We start from the raw sequence: 21,063 nt of genomic DNA on the forward strand, positions 1-21,063 counted from the left end.
TTCTCCCTCGCGTGAAATGCCTGATTGCGTGAATTCCTATTAAACTGACTGGATCCCACCGGCGAAAATTTGCAAAACTACATTACATGTGACCACAAGTTTAGCATGTGAATGCGGAAAACAAAGCACGAGTGCATGCGACTTTCGTTTTAAGTTTGGTGAACTGTGCTCCACAAATTCATTTCACATGAATACATGTGACCACACTGTAAAAAATGACTTAAAACTTTTAGTTTAGTCAACTAAAATATTCCAGTTGTCCCTTAAATTAACATTGAGTAACTTAAATTTTTTTAGTTTAGTCAACTTGAAAAGTCAGCGGGGTAACAAATTATTTTAAATTGAAACAACTTTTTGAAACTATTTTTTTTTACAGTTATTCATGTCACACATGAGTTCCCGCATTTGACCAGAAGATGGCAATGCAGTAAGTTGGAACAGATTGTAATTTTTCTGTTTTTGTTTTAGATATATGTTGAATTATGTTTTTAAAATGAGTGTGACGTCATATTACCAACATTGCAGTATCCTTTCAAATTTTGCACACACAAAGTCTAGTGTGAGTGCAGCTTAACATCCATTTACCCTGGAATATTACTTTGAGTCAAAATTTTGATGGATAAAAATGGTTTAAATCACTCAAAACATTTCTTAAAAGATCACGGTGGATCAAAAAAAAACTGTTTAAGTGCGTTTTAAGAGCTTGGACGATTATGAAAACATGAGGCTGCCTCTTGAATGATGTAGAATCATGTGGTTAGTCAGTTAAGGCTGTGCTTGAACTAGAAGACGTGTGGCGATCACCCACCCCATATTTACGACTAACAGCATGTTCTTGTCCACAGCTGAGGTGGAAAGACAACTCCTTACGGCTGAAATGGTGTCGGACTAGTCTCAGTTGTAAGGAATGATCACTCCTCAAACAATATTCTCTCATTTAATATCATTAAATTACTACAAATTTTACAATTCTGTAGGTACAGTATATAAACAGTCAAAAAAAGTGCACTTGCAGAGGAAAAAAAGAAAAACCACACATCACGTAGACAGTATTTAAAACAGATCAAAACAGGTCTGTCTGTGGTGCATAATGATGATGTCACTGAGGGAACGGGGCACTGCGCCGCTCATCGCCTCTACATCTCCGTCACGGGGTAACCAGAGCAAACAACGAACCAATCAACCCAAACTATCCACGACTACACACCACAGCTACAGCGGAAGATTAATCGTGTTGCAGTCTGAAGAGTCTGAGCTGGTTGCTGCACAGAAATATTCTTCCATTCTAACAATGTAACTTGTGATGTACACTTTTTACGTGACTAACTCAATTACAGGGTCTCAAAAAAAAATCTAAAGAAATTTTGCTATCATAATTTTTTATGCATTGTGACATTTTTTATCTGAGAATTAAGCATTAAAAATCCGATTTGCATTACTATAATATAATAAAATATTAAAAAAAATCAGCATAATTTGTTTTTGTGAAAATTTAGGAGGAAATTTGCTTAATTGTCAAAGTTTCCAAAATCTTAATTGTCCTAAAGTAAGCTTTCATTTTCTTTAGGAAACGTATCTCTGATTTCATTATTTCAAGGTGAAATATGATTTATGATGTCCTTGAGACGCCAAAAGATTTGTTGTCCTTAATTTCAATAAATCTGAAGGTAGGAGGTCTTGTGCAGAAAGACGGGTGAGGTTAAGTTAGACGATAACCTCTAACCCAAGCCAGACTGAGATGGCGGTAAACATCTGATATGCACCAGATAGTGCCGACCGAATGACAAGATCTGAATGGATGTTTCTTTTTCCCCTTCCCCTCTTTTGTGCTTTTAGAAGCTCTTTAAATACACAACCAATGCAACAGTGTAAATATCTGAGTGTATATGGGGTTTTAGGAGCTCAGAAGATCAATATTTGGCTTTCTGGTCATATTTTAGCAGGTAAAAATGGAGTCTGTGGTAATAAGTGACCGACCTGCACAGACCACTCATATACTTGTCATTTTTGGGAATGTCGAAACAAAATCAAGGGGACATTCAGTTTAACACCAACAAAGAACTGATGTGTCACAATGTATAAAATGATCAAGGAATGTTTCATCTACTGCTGTCGTTGAATGGTTTATCCCAGTCTAGTGAAGTCTAGATGATGGCTGTTTACTTTATAAGAAGGGACTGTGTGTGTGTAAGAATCACAGGAGAAGTTAAAAACACGCACAGTCTCTCAGTCGGGTCTTGATTCACCTCTACTGCCTGTGCCCCTCGCTAGGGGTCTCCCAGCCCAGCACAAAGCAGTCAGGAAGATCTGTCCCAGGTGAACAGCATTCTGAGGTCAGAGGTCAAAGTTTGCAGATTGACTTCGTCATAAGAAATGATCCAGATGTGTCTGGGTGTGGAAGGGTCACATTTGGGAGAGGGGTAAGGGGTGTGCATACCCAGAGACACACGGAGCTGAAAGAAAGAGTTCAAGAACATTTAAAAACGGTATTATTCTTTTCAATAAAACTTAAGCTCGATCTGTGATGTACCCTAGACAATCGGAATTAAATAAATATGATATGAAAAACATTGGGGTCAGTACAATTTTTTTTAAGAAAAATTTAAAAAAGGACACATTAAATTGATCAAAACTAACACTAAAAGACATTTATAATATTACAAAAGATTTTTCCCTAAATAAATGCTGTTCTTTTGAACTTCCCATTCATCAAAAATCTTGAAAAAAGTCAATAAAATCATGATCTCGTCAAATCAGCATATTAGAAAGACACTGAAGACTTTAGTAATAATGCTGAAAATCCAGCTTTGCATCACAGAAATAAATTCGTTTAATATATATTAAAATGGCAAACACTCATTTTAACTTGTAATAGTATTTCACAATATTACAGATTTTACTGTATTTTTGATCAAGTAAATGCATGCCTTTGTAGCAAAATATGACTTGTGTATTATATATTGCTTTATATTTCCTTTTAACTGGAATGTGGATGAACTTAATCAACACAATGTTTAAATCTTGTAATTATGCTTTCATAATAGTGTGTTTATTAATAATTACATTAATAATTGTAGCCCCATAGGTTTCCACTGTAAACGCATAATTGTACATCAGATGTGTGCGTGTCAGGGCATGTTGAAATTATTATTTGTTTTGTGGTAATCCCAGAACCTTCCACTAAAGCTGGGGACACACTACACGACTAGCAGAAACATGCTAAGACTGACCTCAACACACTTAAAGACCGTTACCATCAACCGGAGCAGATTCTAGTCTTTGACAGTCAGAGAGGAGCACAAACCTAAAGACTGAGTCAGTCTGCTACACAACACACTTAACGACTGCAGGTCACGATTGGACAAATTCTGCCGAACCAAAAAAAAAAAGCACTCACAAAAACTGCAGCGTCTACTCGCCCTGCCCCGCCACAGACAACACTGCGGAAAACACCGGTGCTTTTCCCTATGGAGACGTTAAGGTTTGTTGGACTTTTCTAAGTTTGTGCTTAATATAACAGAAAACATTAGCTTTCCTGCTATGTTGGTTTTCCAAATAAAAGCCATAGCAATGTGTCTTGAATATGTTTTGCATTATAAGTCCGATGCCTCTTTCTTTTTGGAATTATTGCTTGAGTAGATGCATTTGTCTTTTCAGTTCCCTTAATTATAACATCTCGTGCTATTTTTAAATGTTTAGTCAAGCAACAATGTTAATTATTTAATGTATGTCTAAAATCAGGGATTAAAAATGAATTGGTTCTAAGTAAAAACAGTAGGCTACTTCTCCCGAGGCTACTTTTTCAGAGTTAAGAAAAAAAACTTTTATTGGATTGCAGATCGAAATAAAATAATTCTTGATATTCTTTAAAATGAGAGAAATCACTGACAATTCAGGTTAGGCTACTTTCATCGACTGCAAAAAACAAAAAAAAAAAAAACAAAAAAAAAAAGAAACCATTTAATTTTGAAATAAAAGAACTTATGAAATAAAAGAAAGACAAGAAATAAATCACAACAAGAACAATCACATTTTTTTCTTGAAATCAAGAAAAATAAAAAAAATTACAAAAAATTTGACAGTGAACTGCATAGCCACATACAATCGCGGATGTCAGTCGCAAATATTAAACATGTTTAAAACAATCTTTGTGAAAACGACTGGTTCTTGAATTCTAAGACTATAAATCTTTAGACACCACACACTATGTGATTTTTCTGCCGACTGCAAACAGCGACTGAGCCCAACTGGAACAGACCCAGTCCGACTGGGCACGATCAGCTGCCAGTAATAAATTCCATTCATAATCGGCCTCACAATCGTGTAGTGTGTTCCTGGCTTAAATCTGTCATATAAATAAACTCTAATATATCCCAGTCACACTGAACTGACCTGAGGGGGGAGGTTGTGCGTGTACGTCTGATGTCTGGTAGCGGTCAGGGTGTCCAGGCCCCTAACAGTTACACTGCTGCTTGGCCTGTGCAGCAGAGCCCCGGGGCTGTCTGACCTGCCGCAGGGACGTGTCGCCATACTGGATCCCAGAACCCATCCGCTCCGGATCCAACTCACCTGTATGAGCATAAAGAGAACAAAGCTTAACCTTATAAAGCCTACCATATCATATTTGATAAACAAATTTCTACTGCTTCTAAATGATCAACAACGTGATCAAAACTTTGCTGAAAAACCTGTTGAATTGAATCTACTACATACATTCTGCTGTCTCATTAAAGGGGACTGTTCACCCAAAAATGAAAATTCTGTGGCAGAAGAGAAGAATTGTTGAATAAAGTTGTTGTTTTTGTTTTCTTTCTGACCAAAAAGTATTCTCGTAGCTTCTTAAATTACGGTTGAACCACTGATGTCACATGGACTATTTTAACAATGTCCTTACTTCCTTTCTGGGTCTTGAACATGTCAGTTGCATTGCTGTCTATGGAGGGTCAGAAAGCTCTCAGATTTCCTCAAAAATATCTTTACTTGTGTTCTGAAGATGAACGAAGGTCTTACGGGTTTGGAACGACATGAGGGTGAGTAATTAATGACAGAAGTTTCATTTTTTGGGTGAACTATCCCTTTAATGCCTTTAATAAGGCCTCTTAGCATAATTGTAAAATGTTTACCTTCAGGTCGTGGTGATGTTTTGTGGTGAAATTTGTTTTGGTTTTCAAGGACTAAAATCAAAGATCTCACTTATTAAACAATACTGTTATTATCTTTCAAAGTATAATACATAAACTAATAAAACAATGGTACATAAAGTGCAGCTCAAGCAAAGCATGCAATGACTATGGCCACTTCAACATTTAAAACTATACTACGGGAAAGTACACTTTCCTTTTATTTTATGAATACATGATTGACCTGAAGTATAAAAGCTATATCATACACTTGGAAAAATATGAGCTATATCATGCTTAATAAACTTAGCTGACAAGATGAGACAAAATACAGAGACTAGGTTCACTAGAATGAGAGAATATTTTAATACTATTTTTAAGAAATGTTAAATTGCAAAACATTGCAGTTGTATTTTCAAATGTTTTAACTAATCTAGGGCCATAACTAACAATTATTTTGGTGATCAAGAAATCTACTGATTATTTTGACAATTGAGTAATATAATAATTTTTAGCAATAAAAATAAACCTAAGTGAAAAACAGGCTTTAATATGACTATTTATATATAAACTAACGATCATAATTGGTTCAAATAAAGTATCAAATTCAAGTAATTACATGGATTTATAGAACAAAACTGTTAAAATGCATACTATAATATGCCTATATATATAATATCAATATAACCAACTTTAGTACATTATGTATTATAACAAATTCCAGCGTTATTCAATGACGTTTAAATCCATTTAACACAAGCAAACTCAGAGCGACTTATATTGAAATCACGATGTACAACAAATCGCATGCTTAGAAATATGTTGATGTATTCTCCTGTGTTGGCCTAGGTTTGTAAATGATTTACATTACAAATCTACACAGATAACACACACCGTTTCCCCAGATGAACGTTAAGCAACCCAAACTCCAGCATATGCAGAGGAAGAGTTTGTGGACTGAGCTGCTGCGATGGAGACTTTATATACGTTCCCAAATGAAACCCAAACGAACGGCACATGCAATAAAAGACTGAACAACATAATGCAAGCACTATCAAAGGTTTTACCACAAACTGAACTTTATACTGATATCGCGAGACCGCTTTTCACCTCAAGGTGAAATATCGTGAGATCTTGTGCGCCAAAAGCCAGGAGAAATGGTAATTACTAACACTCGGAGCATTGTTAATTTTGTGTGAAAATATTGTTTTTAATCGAAAACAAATGTGAACACTAATTTCATATATACTGCCTTTTAAAATTTCAAGTACCTTTTCATAAATATGGCTGTATTCAAGGGTTTTGCAGGACTTAAATTTCAAAAAGTCAAATTCAAGTACTTCAACATATTTATATGCATTTATGCAAGTTGTCATTTTTAAAGATCTCATTGATTTACAAGCTATTAGAATTTCATCTTACTTTTTGGCTATAAAAATATCATCATCTGCACCAAATTGTTAATTTTTTTCTCAGCTTGGACGGTAAAACTTTAGTATAGGGACCAATTATCACTATTAACTAGTTGCTTATTAGCATGCCAATTGATAACATATTGACTGTTTATTAGCACTTTATAAAACACATATTCTGTATGATCATATTCTACATCCCTTATCCTACCAATACATAAACTTAACAACTACTGTACTTTACTAACAATTAATAAGGAGCAAATTAGGAATTTATTGTAATAGTTAATGGTTTGTTAATAGCGAGAATTGGACCTTAAAATAAAGCGTGACCATCTGGGCCTCGGAATAAAAATCTGTTGTCTTTTTCCTCCTCAAATATGAGCTCTATATTCTCCTATATCATACTTTATGAGCCATAAAAGCCTGATGTATCAAGAAATAATAAACTAATACCAAAATGTCTTGGCAGTGCAGTTTTCACTTACCCGACTCAATCTTACTGAGGATGGTACGAGCACATTTGATAAAGGCTTCCTCGACGTTCTCCCCGGTTAAAGCACTCGTCTCCAAAAACATCAGCTCTGAGGAAGGACAGAGTCAGGCTAACACATTAAAATCACTCATCTGCTCACCCTGCAATTGCTTTTGTGTTGTAAAGGTCCATGTGGACACCTGCTATCAGGCTTTCGAAGTATCAGTTACATGAGGTTGCTTTAGTGTGAAGAGCATCATCCGCAAGAACAAACTTATGGTCTTTAGCCGTGTCTATAGCACCCTTGTGACCAATACAGAAGAGCTCGTAAATGAGCCACTCATAAAAGTCCTGCTGTTCCAACAAGAGAGAGGAAGAGAAGTGCACTTTCTGCAGCGGCACACATCTGTTTGGCCAATTATGAATTCAAACAGATCTCTCTAGATATATGACAAACAGGTGCCAGAAGCAAGAAATTGATGTTGTGTCAAGGTTATTATAGTTTTGAATTTTTTTATTCGTTTTATTTTAATATCGTTTTCAAATTTGCTAAGAAATTCAGTTTAGTTTTTAGTAGTTTCATTAATATTTTTGTTAGTTTTAGTTTAGTTTTTATTTTGTGAACCCATTTTTATTTAGTTTCCGTTTTAGTTTCAGTTTTAATGAAAGTTTAGCAGAATCAACAGATCACCTCCAGAGCGAAGGCCAAAGAAAGACTTAGCATAATTTAACCTTAGTGAGGCAAACGTTTAGCGACAAAATTAACCCATGCTGAGATTGATAGACGGTAAAAGAATACAAATATACACCAAAGGAAGTTTACTACATCTACACAAGTTGCGCTTAAGGACATATCTAATGGTGTGTTGAGATATTTATTATGAAAATAAAGGTAGCCTAATTTGGTTGCGTGTCTTTTTTTTCTTATTTAATCATAATCATGATATTGTAACTGTCTTGTCTTGCACACTTTTCCGTGAACATCCGCGCATACATCATAACTGGGACTAATGAAATTCAATAATAACGGCAATCGTAGGCCTATTTAAAGGCTCACATTTGAATATGTTATTTTCTTTATTTATGAAGAATTATAAGCGTGTGTATGATGTGATTTAGCCTATGCATATTTATTTGTTCTAAAGTTTGGCAGTGATCACAAGATGCTAGGGCAAGTTTTGTATCATTTACAGAAAGGTGCGTTCTCACCTTTCATTCCCTGTTAATTATCATGTTGCGTGTCTGTTTTTCTTCAAAGCACCAACTTACTTAATGTTGGTTTGATTGCTTGTGTTACATGAGAAAATAAATAAGTTTGCCTTCCTGATGTTGTAGATTAATGCGGTTCGGGTCTGGTAGGCTACAGAAATAAATGAGTGCTGCTGTGGGAATAACGGGTCGGTGTTCTGTTAAGTACCTCTGGTGCATGTTTACCAAACAGAACCCGTGCAGGACTCTGCTTTAAACCGCTTTGCGTCTCTCCGTCAGAGATCCGCCATTTACAGGCATTTCCCTAAACCGCCACACAACTCATATATTTTTCAGCCAAGGGGTGAGAACGTAATGATTACGACAACGATTATTTACTTTTGTTAATTATTATTTTATTTCAGTTAGTTTTTCAATAACTGTTGTTAGTTTAGTTTCGTTTTTCAAATATTTTGACATTTTTATTTTATTTCAGTTTACGAAATTGTTTTTTCATCAATTGTTTTCGTCTTAGTTTTAGTTTACGAAAATAACCTTGTGTTGTGTCACACTGTTAGGCAGAAACGGGCAAAGAAGAGTCATTTTGCACTATAGCTACAAATGTGTTATGCCAAAAGAGCAGCTCTAACCGTTCTCCTGGGCAAAACGAGATGCCTCTAGGAAGGTGACCTCACGGTCCGCATCCAGATCCTTCTTATTCCCGCACAGAATGATGACGATGTTGGGGCTGGCCAGTGTCCGTGCATCTGTCAGCCAGTTAGTAAGAGCATTGTAGGTCTCCCGACTAAAGAAAAAAGATGAACACAAGACAAATTCATTTAGATATTGCTTTTTTTCCCCATAATTCAAAGCAGCTTTACAAAAAATCACGATGTTAAAGTTTACAATATCTTAATATCTTCACGTCTTATCGTTGCATTTAGCAGATTAGAGCCGGGCGATAATATAGTTCACATTTTGCAACAATACAATCAAGCAGCTGAGATTTGCTACATAGTATACACAGTCATGGTCAGAATTATTGGCACCCTTGGTAAATATGATCAAAGACGGCTCTGAAAATAAACCTGCATTATTAATCCTTTTGATCTTTTATTAAAAAAAAATAAATAAAAAAAAATCATTGAAATAAACAATTGAAAATGGGGAAAAATCTCATTATGAAATACGTTTTTGTTTTTTTCTAAATACACGTTGGACACAATCCATCACAATGAGAAAAACCAAAGAATATATTTCTGATTTATTGAGCTTCACAAATTAGTGAAGTGGCTTTAAGAAAAGAGCTGGCGCAGTGAAAATTACCATTTCCACCATTTCAGGGCAATAATTAAGAATTTCCAATCAACATAAAATGTTACGAAACGTCCTAATAGGTTGTTTGCACATGACGTCATTGCTGTGGCGCGAAATGCAACTGGAGGGCAGGAAGTAATTTTTTCTCCATAGGAATCAGTAGCAGAAACTCAAGATGCCTGTGTTTTGCGATGTTTATGAATGCTCAAATCGGTCAAATGGAGAAAACACATGGAGATTTTAATCGTGTGCGAAAATGTGTGCAAGAAATTGACTGAAAAATGCAGGAAAAAGTGGCTTGTAAACCTGCGTCTGCGGTCGGGAGGAGCCGATCGGATAATGCTTGTGTGTGCAAATTGTTAATATAAGATATAATATTAATATATTAAAATATGAATACAGATATAAATAGATAATCCAAGGCTGCCACCCCAAGCATTCAGCATGAGTCAGAAGTCACTCAATGCTAAACGCCACACGTAGACACGATGTAAATAAGATTATTTGCAGTTAAGAGAGCTTCATTGATTATAACGGAACATTGTGAGATTGCAATAAATTGAAGTGAGTGACAGCTTTTTAGTAGCGGTGTAACGATACACCATTGGCACGGTTCGGTCCGCTGTGGGGGTAGGGTTCATGTCATCTTACCAGCAATGCTAAGGAACAATAGATTCACTTAACTCAATAATAACAATAACTTGACTTAACTTTTTCTTTATTAACTTTGGCTTCACATTTTTAGTGCAGTCAGCATACCGGAGTAAACAAAAATGAAATAAATAAACTCCAATGTACTCTAGTCAAAAATAAACACTGGCTTGTCCACTCTAAGAAACATTTGGAAGTTCAATTAAGTTTTAAGTTCTTAAGTTCGATTGGCTCATTCGCGCGAATCAGCTGCAGCGACGAGAGTTCAGTGCTGAAGGACGACCCTCATCAAACCTCGCTCAATGTGCTCACACCAAAATTTATCTTTGCGGTCGGACCCTACAGCTGCCTTACCTTGTGATGTCATACACGAGAAGAGCCCCTGCTGCTCCACGGTAGTAACTGCGGGTCACCGACCTGTAAGACACAAGCGGAGAATAAACCTCAACCAATCAGAGTCAGCACAGAGTAGTGAGGATGTGCTAACCAGCCAATCACAGGCAAGTACCTAAAGCGCTCCTGCCCAGCCGTGTCCCAGATCTGCAGTTTGACCGTTTTGCCGCCAACGTTGACAACCCTGGAGCCAAACTCAACGCCGATGGTGTGGTTGGAGTCCTGTTTGACTGTGACAGAAGATGACAGGTTAGAAGCAGAGCTGACAAAGAGATCGTTTCATTGATGTTTGATGCCAGCAGAGCATTTGTATTATTTGAACTTGTAAGAGATGGGTTGCTTTTTGTGGTACGCTCAACGGATGAACATTTAAAGGATACGGACCTTTTATTGACACCATCTCTCGCCGAATTAGCGCCTCACTGGTCTCACATCAGTTTTGAAAACCAAAACAGAAACCATACTAAAACAGAACTATTACAGTTTTTTATTCAAATTATTAATTAGAATTTACTTTTATATTTGTAGTTTTCATTTTAATTTTAGTTGAAGGGATAGTTCACCCAAAAAATGAAAATTATGTCATTAATTACTCCCCCTCATTTTTAGATAATGGGATGCCAGATTGCATAATTTATTTCTTCATGACAATCTTCTCTCAGAAAAATGCATTGGTGTCGCATGGAAATAAGGTAGAGCGCTTTACTGCTTTTACTAACGGGTAATTTATTTGGCTCCATCCTTCGATAATATCCTCTTTGAAAAGACTGTTACATTGTGACTGGTTCACAAAACAAACCTGTACTCTTAAGATTAGATATAAATAATAAGAAAAGATATAAAAATGTTTGTTTTTCTTTTCTTTTGTGTAAGTTTAGAAATAACACTATCACATTTACTATCACTTTCAAATTACTCTTTATAAAAAAAAAAAAAAAAAAAAACAGTGAAAACAATATTTGTGTGCACTGGTGACTCAATCAAAGCTCATGAACAGTTGTATATTACAATCAAATTAAAAATATGAATTCCCAAAATGCATTCACCCTGCACAACAGTTACATTTCACACTGCGATTTCATGCTTTCAGGGAGGGTCAAAAGATTTTGTGCAACTGACTACATTTCAGAGACTGAACATTGTGTTTTTTTGTGTATTTAAGCTTACAATGTGAACCAGTCTAACAACATGAGCATGCACAACTGAATGTCCAAAATCAACTGAAACTAATAAATGATAAAAGGAAAGGAGTTCTCAAAATCTCAGTGTGTTTTGACACTCATAGAACTTTTACTTCAAAATATTACATAAAATTTGATTTGTTTTATCATGTGACCCATGTAGACTTCCTTAAGTCAATGCACATTCAATTTTTATATTATAACATTCAAAGCTCGTTTCTGTCTTGGAAACAACATAATGGCAGGGTCATTCAAAATCCATTCAATGTCAAAGACATAATTTAGAGCAATTAAGCCTCTTTTTTTTTCATTTTCTCTGCAAATTGAGATTGGCATTGGATTTTCTAAGATCACTGACAACATGATTTCCATTTATTGCTTAACATACCTTTACTCATGTTTCAAAAGAATGTAAAGCTACTCTGGCTTCACAAAGAATTAACATTCAAGGCCCCCCTGCTTCTCTCTGCTGAACGCTCTGAGAATTAAAGGTCATGTTTTAATTCAAGTCTTTGTGAGAGTGCAACATTAATATGGGCTTACACTTGTTCTCTATGAACTGGTGAAGGAGGCATGATTTCCCAGTCCCGGCGCTGCCAATCACCAGGAACTTAAACAGGAAATCTGAAACCAAGAGGGAGAGAAAAAGGAAACAGAATCAATATCGCTGTTACATTGCACAGAGAACATGTTTAAAGGCTGTTTGGATGTCATTCAGAGCGCTGGGTCATCCTGATCTGAACTACAGATCTCCATTCTTATATCAGTTAAACTGAAGAGTATTCTTTGAACAATTAAATCCATTGTGAAATGCAATGTTCTTCCAAGAAGAGTTGCCAAGTAACTGACTAAACATGCATTAAACTGAAGATTGCTCATATCAATGCTATTATGTGGCAGGCCTGATTCTGCCAAAGATGAATCCAGCAGAAAGATTTTTCTCATATGCTCACCAAAGCTGCATTTACACAGTAAAAACAGTAACAATAAAAATGTGAAAGATTATTAGAATCTAAAGCACCAGTAATTTGTATATATTTTAAAATGTAATTTATACATGTGAAGCAAAGCTGAATTCAGCATCATTACTAATATCATTCTAATGCTGATTTGCAGCTCAAGAAACATTTATCATCATCAATATTAAAAACGGTTGCACTGATTAATATTTTTGTGAAAACTGATACATTTTGTCATGATTCTGAATAGAAAGTTCAAAAGAACAGTGTTTATTTGAAATATAAATATTTTGTTACAATGTCTTTAATGTCTGCTTTGATCAAATTATTGCTCAATTGAATATTAATTGACAATATTTGGGCAGCTTAAGGTTATATGATAAACAGAAGGCTTTTAAAAATTCACTCAAATCTGGAACTTTTGTTATTATTATTATTATTATTTTGGTCAATGTAATAGTCCACCATTGGCATTGCCTTTAAAAAACAGTCTCATTTATGATATATAATTAGCCTATATGATTATATCCGACAACATTGCTCTCTAGATACTGGCATTGGCCATTAAACAACCACTATTGATTGACAACTACTCCTCTGCACTAACACTCTACATCTAATATCATTAGCTCATCGAACATCACATAATAAGCTTTTATAGGCTATTCATCAGTGCAATGCATAGTCAATAATATATTCATCAAAATTGTAAAGCGAGTCCTTGCTGAAGACACAATGACATGATAGCAGGATGTCACAGTAGTGAGTGAATGTGTGGTGTAGAAGTTCAGGGGGGTCGGAGCGGGTCTCGACCCAGCCCACGCAGCAGGCCGCAGGGTGAGAAAAGAGCGTCCCAAAAGCTATTTGTACTGGAAGAGGAAAGAGAAAGAAGTATTTGCATGTGTGGGTATGACATGCACACAGTCACAGCGGCTGGAACAGAGCAGGTTTGAGGAGGGACTCAGTGTTACAGCAAGAGGAGGATGTATGGCAGTGTATATGGATCATAACAGAACAGCATGTATATTCTCACTGAAAGTGAGCCAGAGCATTTTGGACAAACATCAAACCTTCTGAGGTGTCTGTTGTCTACACAGGCAGTATCATAACAGTCACGGACATCAACAGTTATTTTGAATAGTCTATATAGGCAGTAAATCTGCCTGCACAAAAAAATAAAAACATTAAGTAAAATAGCACCTTAAACATTTTAAAATGATTTTAAAGTTAAATTATTATTATTATTTTCAGTATTAAAGAAAGTATAATTGTAATAATTATAATTTTTTATAGGATTGACAACATTCACAAATTATATATAAACTGCAATTCAAAATACTGGGGTCCTTTTTTTGTAAAGAAACTAGTATACTTTTATTTAGCAAGGATGCATTAATTAAAAGTGACAGTAAAGATTTATCATTCTAATAACTGCTTTTCCTTTAAAGTCTCTATTCATCAAAGAATCCTGAAAAAAACAAAAAACGTGACACTAAAGACTGGAGTAATAATGATAATTCAAATTTTGCCTTAACACGAATATAATTACATTTTAAAATAGAAAATATAATTTTTTTTAAAATTGTGATAATTTCACAATATGTTTTTTTTTTTTTACTGTAGTTGATCAAATAAATGATTAATTCAAAGATTTTGATTCAAAAACATAAAAAAAACTAAACTTTTCGACCCTAAACTTTTGAACATAAGTTTCCCACTGAATAAAAGATGCCTCAAAATTCAGTTTAGATAGACTAGGTTTTGGAACAGATCTATCATGAATACTCTGTCATAATGAAAGAAGGTAAAAAGGCAAGGACCTTCAATGGATAAATGACTTCCGCAATCACACCAACATGACATTTAGGCATAATAAATCATATTAAATGAAGTGGTCCAGACTCAGAGAGTCAGCTAATGGGTGCTATTTCTGGTGCGAGTGTGTACTCTGACAACACGACCTTGAGCTTGTCTTCATGGAAAAGCAGTTAGTGACTAAATGTCCACTGCAAGTCTGTACAGATACTAGCAGCTTAAACATCAGTTTTTTGAATGTTTAAGACTAAATTACCTGTATCTGACATGTGCAAGATGTATCAGTTCCCTTTAATGAACTTTAAAGGGAAGTAAAAGGGTGTTGAAAAGTGATGTGAAATATTAAAGAGGACTGAATTTCAGGCCCATGTTTAGCAATGTAACTGCTGGTTTAGATGCACAACACCACTAGTAAGACAGCCAGACCGAAGTACTTCCAAATAATGGTAAAAAAGTCCATAGCACTGTGGATCACCAGCAAAATCACGATACAATACGCATCACGATACGGGACTGCACTGAATTTCACCTCAGAAGAATTTAGTAAAACAGCTGTTTATTAAATACTGCATACTCTAGGGCCATTGCTAACTATAGGCAGAGCAGGCAGTTGTCCTCTGCATTATGAAGGGCCTCCATAACTCTACCACAGTACCATATAGGTAATGGCATGTGTTTAACGTTTACATTGGGCACTCCCCACCAGGTCAAATATTCTGATTGTTTGCATCTTGTTTTTAAGCCCATAAATAAAAAATGTACTCGTTATAATAAATTTATATTGTAATGTACTCATATTAATATATTAAAAAAAAAATCCTCTTATCATTGCTGGTAGGTTATCATTGCACAAATTAACACTCTCTACATTTAAAAAAAACAGCCGGTGTTTTCAGAAAGCAAGCGTGTTTATACACAGTGGAGAGAGACGGCGTTCATATGGTTGCCAGGTTGACAAAGATAAGCATCATACTTAGCAGATATTGCCGTATTGCGCAAGCGAGAAGCTCTTTTTCAGGGATTACGTCTCTTTATATCAGGCAACCCAGTAGTGTTCCTCTGCGGCCAGATTAAACATTGTTGTTAAACATTTTAAACAGTGTTCTTGTATTCAAATTAAGCGCGGTCCACTGCTGCACGCGTGCCACAATATCGATACAGGGCCAGCTCGTATCTCTGTGACGATACATCGTCGTTTCGAAAGGCAAAGTAAGTCAAAAGTTCATGTGATTAATACATTTCTTTCATATTTCACTTCCTATAACAGTCTATGCTCAAATAATGAAATAACATATCCGGCCTCATCACTGCAACAATTAATATATCAAACTGGAAAACTATTAATCTAATAAAACTGGAATTGCGATATGGCTTACAGTGAGATTATCAAAGCAATGGGTGTGATGTAATTAAATATATGCACTGCATGTTTAAGAGTGAAGCACGGCACTGTGTTCTTACATGTCATCCACCACTTTAACATGCATTCAGGATAGCAACATGTGTCAACCAGGTTCCCATACTAGCAGAGAAGAGTTGTTGTTTTTTTTGGTAATAAATAAAAGTTTTAAAAATAAATATTTAATGGATGAACATTTGAAAATGAAGACATAAAGATAAATTTATTAATAATGCAAAATAATACTTTTAGTGTTGTCAAAAGTACTGACCGCGATACCATTTGGTACTGAAATTTTAAAACTGCATTTTTTTAATTTCAGTACTGAATGGTATAGCGGTCGGTACTTTTGACAACACTAATAACAATATTAATAAATGTAATTATTATTATTAATCTAATTATATTATTAATCGCGCTGTTTCGTTCCGCTTTTGGTGCATAAACATTATATCAAACATTTATCGAGGAAAATTATAAAGAGATATTTATCGTTATCGAATTACCGCCCAGCTCTAATAGCCATATTGACATATCACTAAATTCTGGCCAATATGTGAAGCCCTACAAAAATGCACAGCAATCCTGAATTTTTTATCTGGGTTCAGATACCCCCACCCCACCCCCAAATACTGCAGCCCTACCACAATGCATTGCTCTCAACCTGCCAATTTTCAGAGTGACCAGGCAATAGCAACCTTAATTTTGAATTAAACATGCAAAGTATTGAGTAGCATACTACTTTTTGGTAGGGCTGTAAAATTGATTTATCGCAATTATTCGCTTCCTAACAAAAAGTTTGTGTTTACATAATATATGCATGTTTCTTAAATATATACATATGTGTGTATACACACAGTACACACAAATATATTTCTTAAGTACATTGTTTATGTGATTTAGAAGTGATTATTCGCGATTAATCAAATTTACAGCTTTACTTTTTGCCATGTTTATTGTTGCATAACACATACTGTGCCAGATATTATCTAAAAAAATAATATGCAGTATTTAGGGGAAAAAAAGCAAGTATAAGAGATGATTTCAGTGTCTTTGGGGCTTGATCTGCTACAGTGGGATGACAAATGCTAGAGTGAAATCATGTTAAAAAGACGATCAGTATTCTAGTATGATGTCCTGAACGAGCGATGGATTGTCATTAAGTGTGCCCCTGGAGATTGGCTAAGGATATCAATACGCCATAGTAGAGAAATTACAGTGCCAGGGCAAGATGGTCATTCCTTCTCTATTGGCATGGAAGGTGATTTGTAGGCCAAGTGCACTGAAACGGACTCAGTTTCACAGGGGATTGATGGGGGGTTGGAGAAGAGAAAAGAGAGATGAGAGTGAGGGGGAGATTTCTGCAACATGAGACTACTATCCACATTAACTACATGAATATTTTAGCATCTACAGCACAAATACATCAGTCGATATTCAGACAACGAACATGTCTGAAGCCTTCAACCAGTGATTTAAAGGGGCCACACATGCTTTATGGCTACATTCACAATGTTAGTGTGTCTTTTATTGCATACTGCACAGTATACACTGCACTGCTATTTACATGTAGAGAAAGAGAAGCTAAAGTCAGGGTTGATATTATTTACATTTAGTCATTTGGCAGACGCTTTTATCCAAAGCGACTTACAATATAATATAATATTTCTGATTTATAGCCCAGATATGGAAAAATCAAGTGGAATAAGCTGGGATAAAGTAGGTATATTGCTTGCAATATGCTCCATTTTATACTGTATATTTTGGCAAATGCTGTACTATTTTATACTGGTAACATTCAAATTTCTCAGAATTTGCATACTGCATTTGCATACTTTGAATAAATGATATACACTGTTGATAATAGTAAGAGCAGAATGCTATTCATAACAGACTTTAGGGCACTGAAGAGTCAACATTAAACGTTTAATTTAGTATAATGTGACACATTTCTGAGTGAAACTATTCAAAGGAAACTTGATTTTATCCATTGGTAACTGATTGTATCATGAAAAGTGCTGTCTTGGTGAAATTGAATTGTGTCATTGACCCATTGATTATGAAGACAAACATTTGTTTTCTTTGGAAGAACATCCATCAATGGATCAAATTAACTTTCACAAAACTTCATTAAAACATTTTTTTGGTAACATTTTAAAGGGATAGTTCACCTTCAGTTGGTCCTTATTGACTTGCATAGTGTTTTTTTTTTCATGAAAGTCCATGGGGACCAGCAAGGTGAACTATCCATTTAAGGACCCTTTTTCACCCCCTCGCACACATACTAAACACATTTTACAGTTTGAACAGACCTATTTCTGGTTGCAAATTTGAGTGAAAACTCGCACTGGCATGTCCTTGTACAATAAGAGCAGGAAAGTGTATTAAGAATGTAATTTGATGTTATGCAGGATATTGCATAATACTGCAAAATGTGCATAAAAACTTTATCAATAATTAGTAGTAGTGGTGGTGTTACACTAACATTAAAGTAAAATACAGAACTTCTAGTAAACATTCCCTTTTCAACTGATCAGTGCTCACCACAGCAAGGACAAGTGGTGCTTTTTTGAAGAAGTGATTTTCTCTGTGTGTGTAAAAATGAAACGGAGCTAGACACAGTTCATGCAGAGCAAAGATGCGTGATGTTGATGACGGAAATCACATGCACAAAGTCAGTGCAATGAAACTATCCTTAAACCACAGGCGTCAAGTTCCTATTAAAGCTGATGTGAGTGATTTCAGCTAACTTTCACCAGACCGAGTCATCCATTCAACCACACTGTTCAAAAACCCATCCGATCTGCCAACAAAACAACTTATTCATGAATAACCTGAACAAACAACAAAACTGTACGTGAACAAGGCTCTTCTGACTGAACAAAAGAAATCCAATCTCATTTAAAATGAGAAAGAAGGGATTATGATTGTGTTAAAATGACTAATGTCCAAACAGATAAAATGACACAAGGATATTATTATTAAAAACTATTAATCACATCTAGATAGAAGTCATGCCCAAGAGCGGACAAAATGGAGCGAAAAAAGACTTGAATTGTTGTCATTTGTAGCAAAGTGCTTACGAGATAGATGGAAAATCTAATTTTGATATACATGACTTAAAGAACTGGTTAAGTGAATGATTCAATGATACACAAAAAATGCTCAGTTTTTGCTAATGGTGCAGATAAAGTTGATAAAGTATGGATGTCTGCACTGTGTAAAAAAAAAAAAAAAAAGTTGGGTCAAATTAAAATGAAGGCAACCAGTTCTCTCAACTTAATTTTGTCGGAGATTCTCAACGTTCTGTTGCATAAACTCAAAACAGCAAGTTTTGAAAACTCAAAAATCTGCTGAAGCTGGTTGCCTTAAAATTTTAAGTTGGCTCAATTTTTATTTTTTTTGTACAGTGCGTTTCCGTCACTGAATATGAATTAAAAAGGTAACTGACTCTTTTTTTCTCCAAATTCGGACTATTTTTCTTGCAAAAGCAAGTTCACATCTCTCAATACTGACTTTTTCTCAGAATTACGGGATATAAACTTGCAACTACGAGAAAAAAAAAAAATAATAAATGTGAGCTTATATCTCACAATTCTGTCTTTATTTCTAGCCATTGCAAGTTATTTTCTCAGAATTGCGAATTATAGAGTTCAGTTCTGACTTTATTACTTGCAGCAGTTCTAAGTAACTTAGACAGGAAATGAGTTTTACAGCGATGTATTTATTAGCTTATTGAATATTTATTATCAATTATCAAATCAGTTTAGGAGCTCTTGCCTGGCATACACAAACATTATTACACATATTATTTCAGATATCATTAAAACCAGTACAAGCTGATTTGACGCCCATCTGAGAGTGTGTTGAAATTACCCAATAAACACATATTTACACACAACCTGAGCAGGCCAGGATTACAGTAATGACTCTAAAGGTATATGATTGTCATATCACGTACTAATAATAGATGTTTACATCAAAACTAAAGATTTGGAGTCAGAACTCGTCTGTCTGATGAAGATGTTGATCCAGCACGCGCACGCTCCCGCTAGCTGTAACCGCGCTAACAACAACACAAATGAGCTGTCATTACCGTAAGTCTCTGACATGTCGGTCCCACCGATGAAACCAGTCAACCGGGCAGACGATACTCTTTATCCCCTTCTTCAGATAAACGCTATGCTCTGCTTTCGTTTCTGTGCGCAGTGCTGGTAGCCAACAGGCTAACTGCTGCTAACCTCTCACCGTTTCCTGCTTTACAACACAAACCTGCGCGTGCACACCGTGCTCGCGACACTGCACTGACGTCATGACGCATCTCACGAAACCTGTCACGGTTCACGACACAATCAAAATAAAGAAATGAGAAAGTACTTCATAAATGAGAAATTTAAAGGCATTTCCCGTTAGCAACCTACAATGATCAAAATACTGAAAACTTATAGAATTATTATTTAAATTTCAACATCATAATTGTGTCTGTTTGAACTGCTTTTATGCGGATTTAAATAAATAAAAATAGTATTGTATCATATTGTTTTTACGTATCTACAGTTTATCTATTTCTCTATCTATCTATTTACCATAATACATTAAAAATACTAAATTACAATAAATAAAAATCGTTTATGTGTAAACTTTGGGGAGTCACAATGCAAAAAAAAAAAAAAAGAAAGAAAGAAAAAAGGCATAAATAGCTTAATTTTTATATGAAAAATATTGTTTATATAAAAGGAATGTTATATATATATATATGTGGGACCTGGACATGTTTTAGATGTTGTATTAAACATTTAATATTATTATAAATATGACATATATCATATATAAAAACATATACATTTATTATTTTAATATAAAGATATATATATATATATATAGTTTATATATAGATATATACAAAAAACAAAAAAATACGTTTTCAGACATATTTTTACTAGCGTATTTGAAAACCTATGTTGATAATACTTTAAAGGTGATAATTCTTGGGAAGTTAATCTACATAAATCAAAAATAATGTCTATTACTCCCTCTTTTAAGTTTTTTCTGTAAAGAACTTAATGTATTTTACGACTCATTGATTTCAATTACTAGAAACAAGAAATGTATAAAAACGTCTCTCATATTAAAAAATGTTATTTGTAAAATAA

General features: G+C 34.9%; 1 protein-coding gene across 1 annotated transcript; it reads right to left on the minus strand.

The window, feature by feature from the left end:
• Positions 1-921: 921 nt before the first annotated feature.
• Positions 922-20,211, minus strand: LOC306854413 (ras-related protein Rab-4B-like). Its single transcript, XM_079392378.1, has 8 exons — positions 20,007-20,211; positions 12,281-12,361; positions 10,672-10,786; positions 10,518-10,580; positions 8,846-9,000; positions 7,021-7,116; positions 4,393-4,569; positions 922-2,453 (listed from the first exon to the last, which is right to left on the minus strand). The coding sequence occupies exons 1-7, from the start codon at positions 20,020-20,022 to the stop codon at positions 4,454-4,456; spliced, it is 642 nt and encodes a 213-aa protein (XP_079248504.1). The 5' UTR covers positions 20,023-20,211; the 3' UTR covers positions 922-2,453; positions 4,393-4,453.
• Positions 20,212-21,063: the final 852 nt, after the last annotated feature.

This window comes from Barbus barbus, assembly GCF_936440315.1.
Source record: "Barbus barbus genome assembly, chromosome: 34".
NCBI lineage: Eukaryota > Metazoa > Chordata > Actinopteri > Cypriniformes > Cyprinidae > Barbus > Barbus barbus.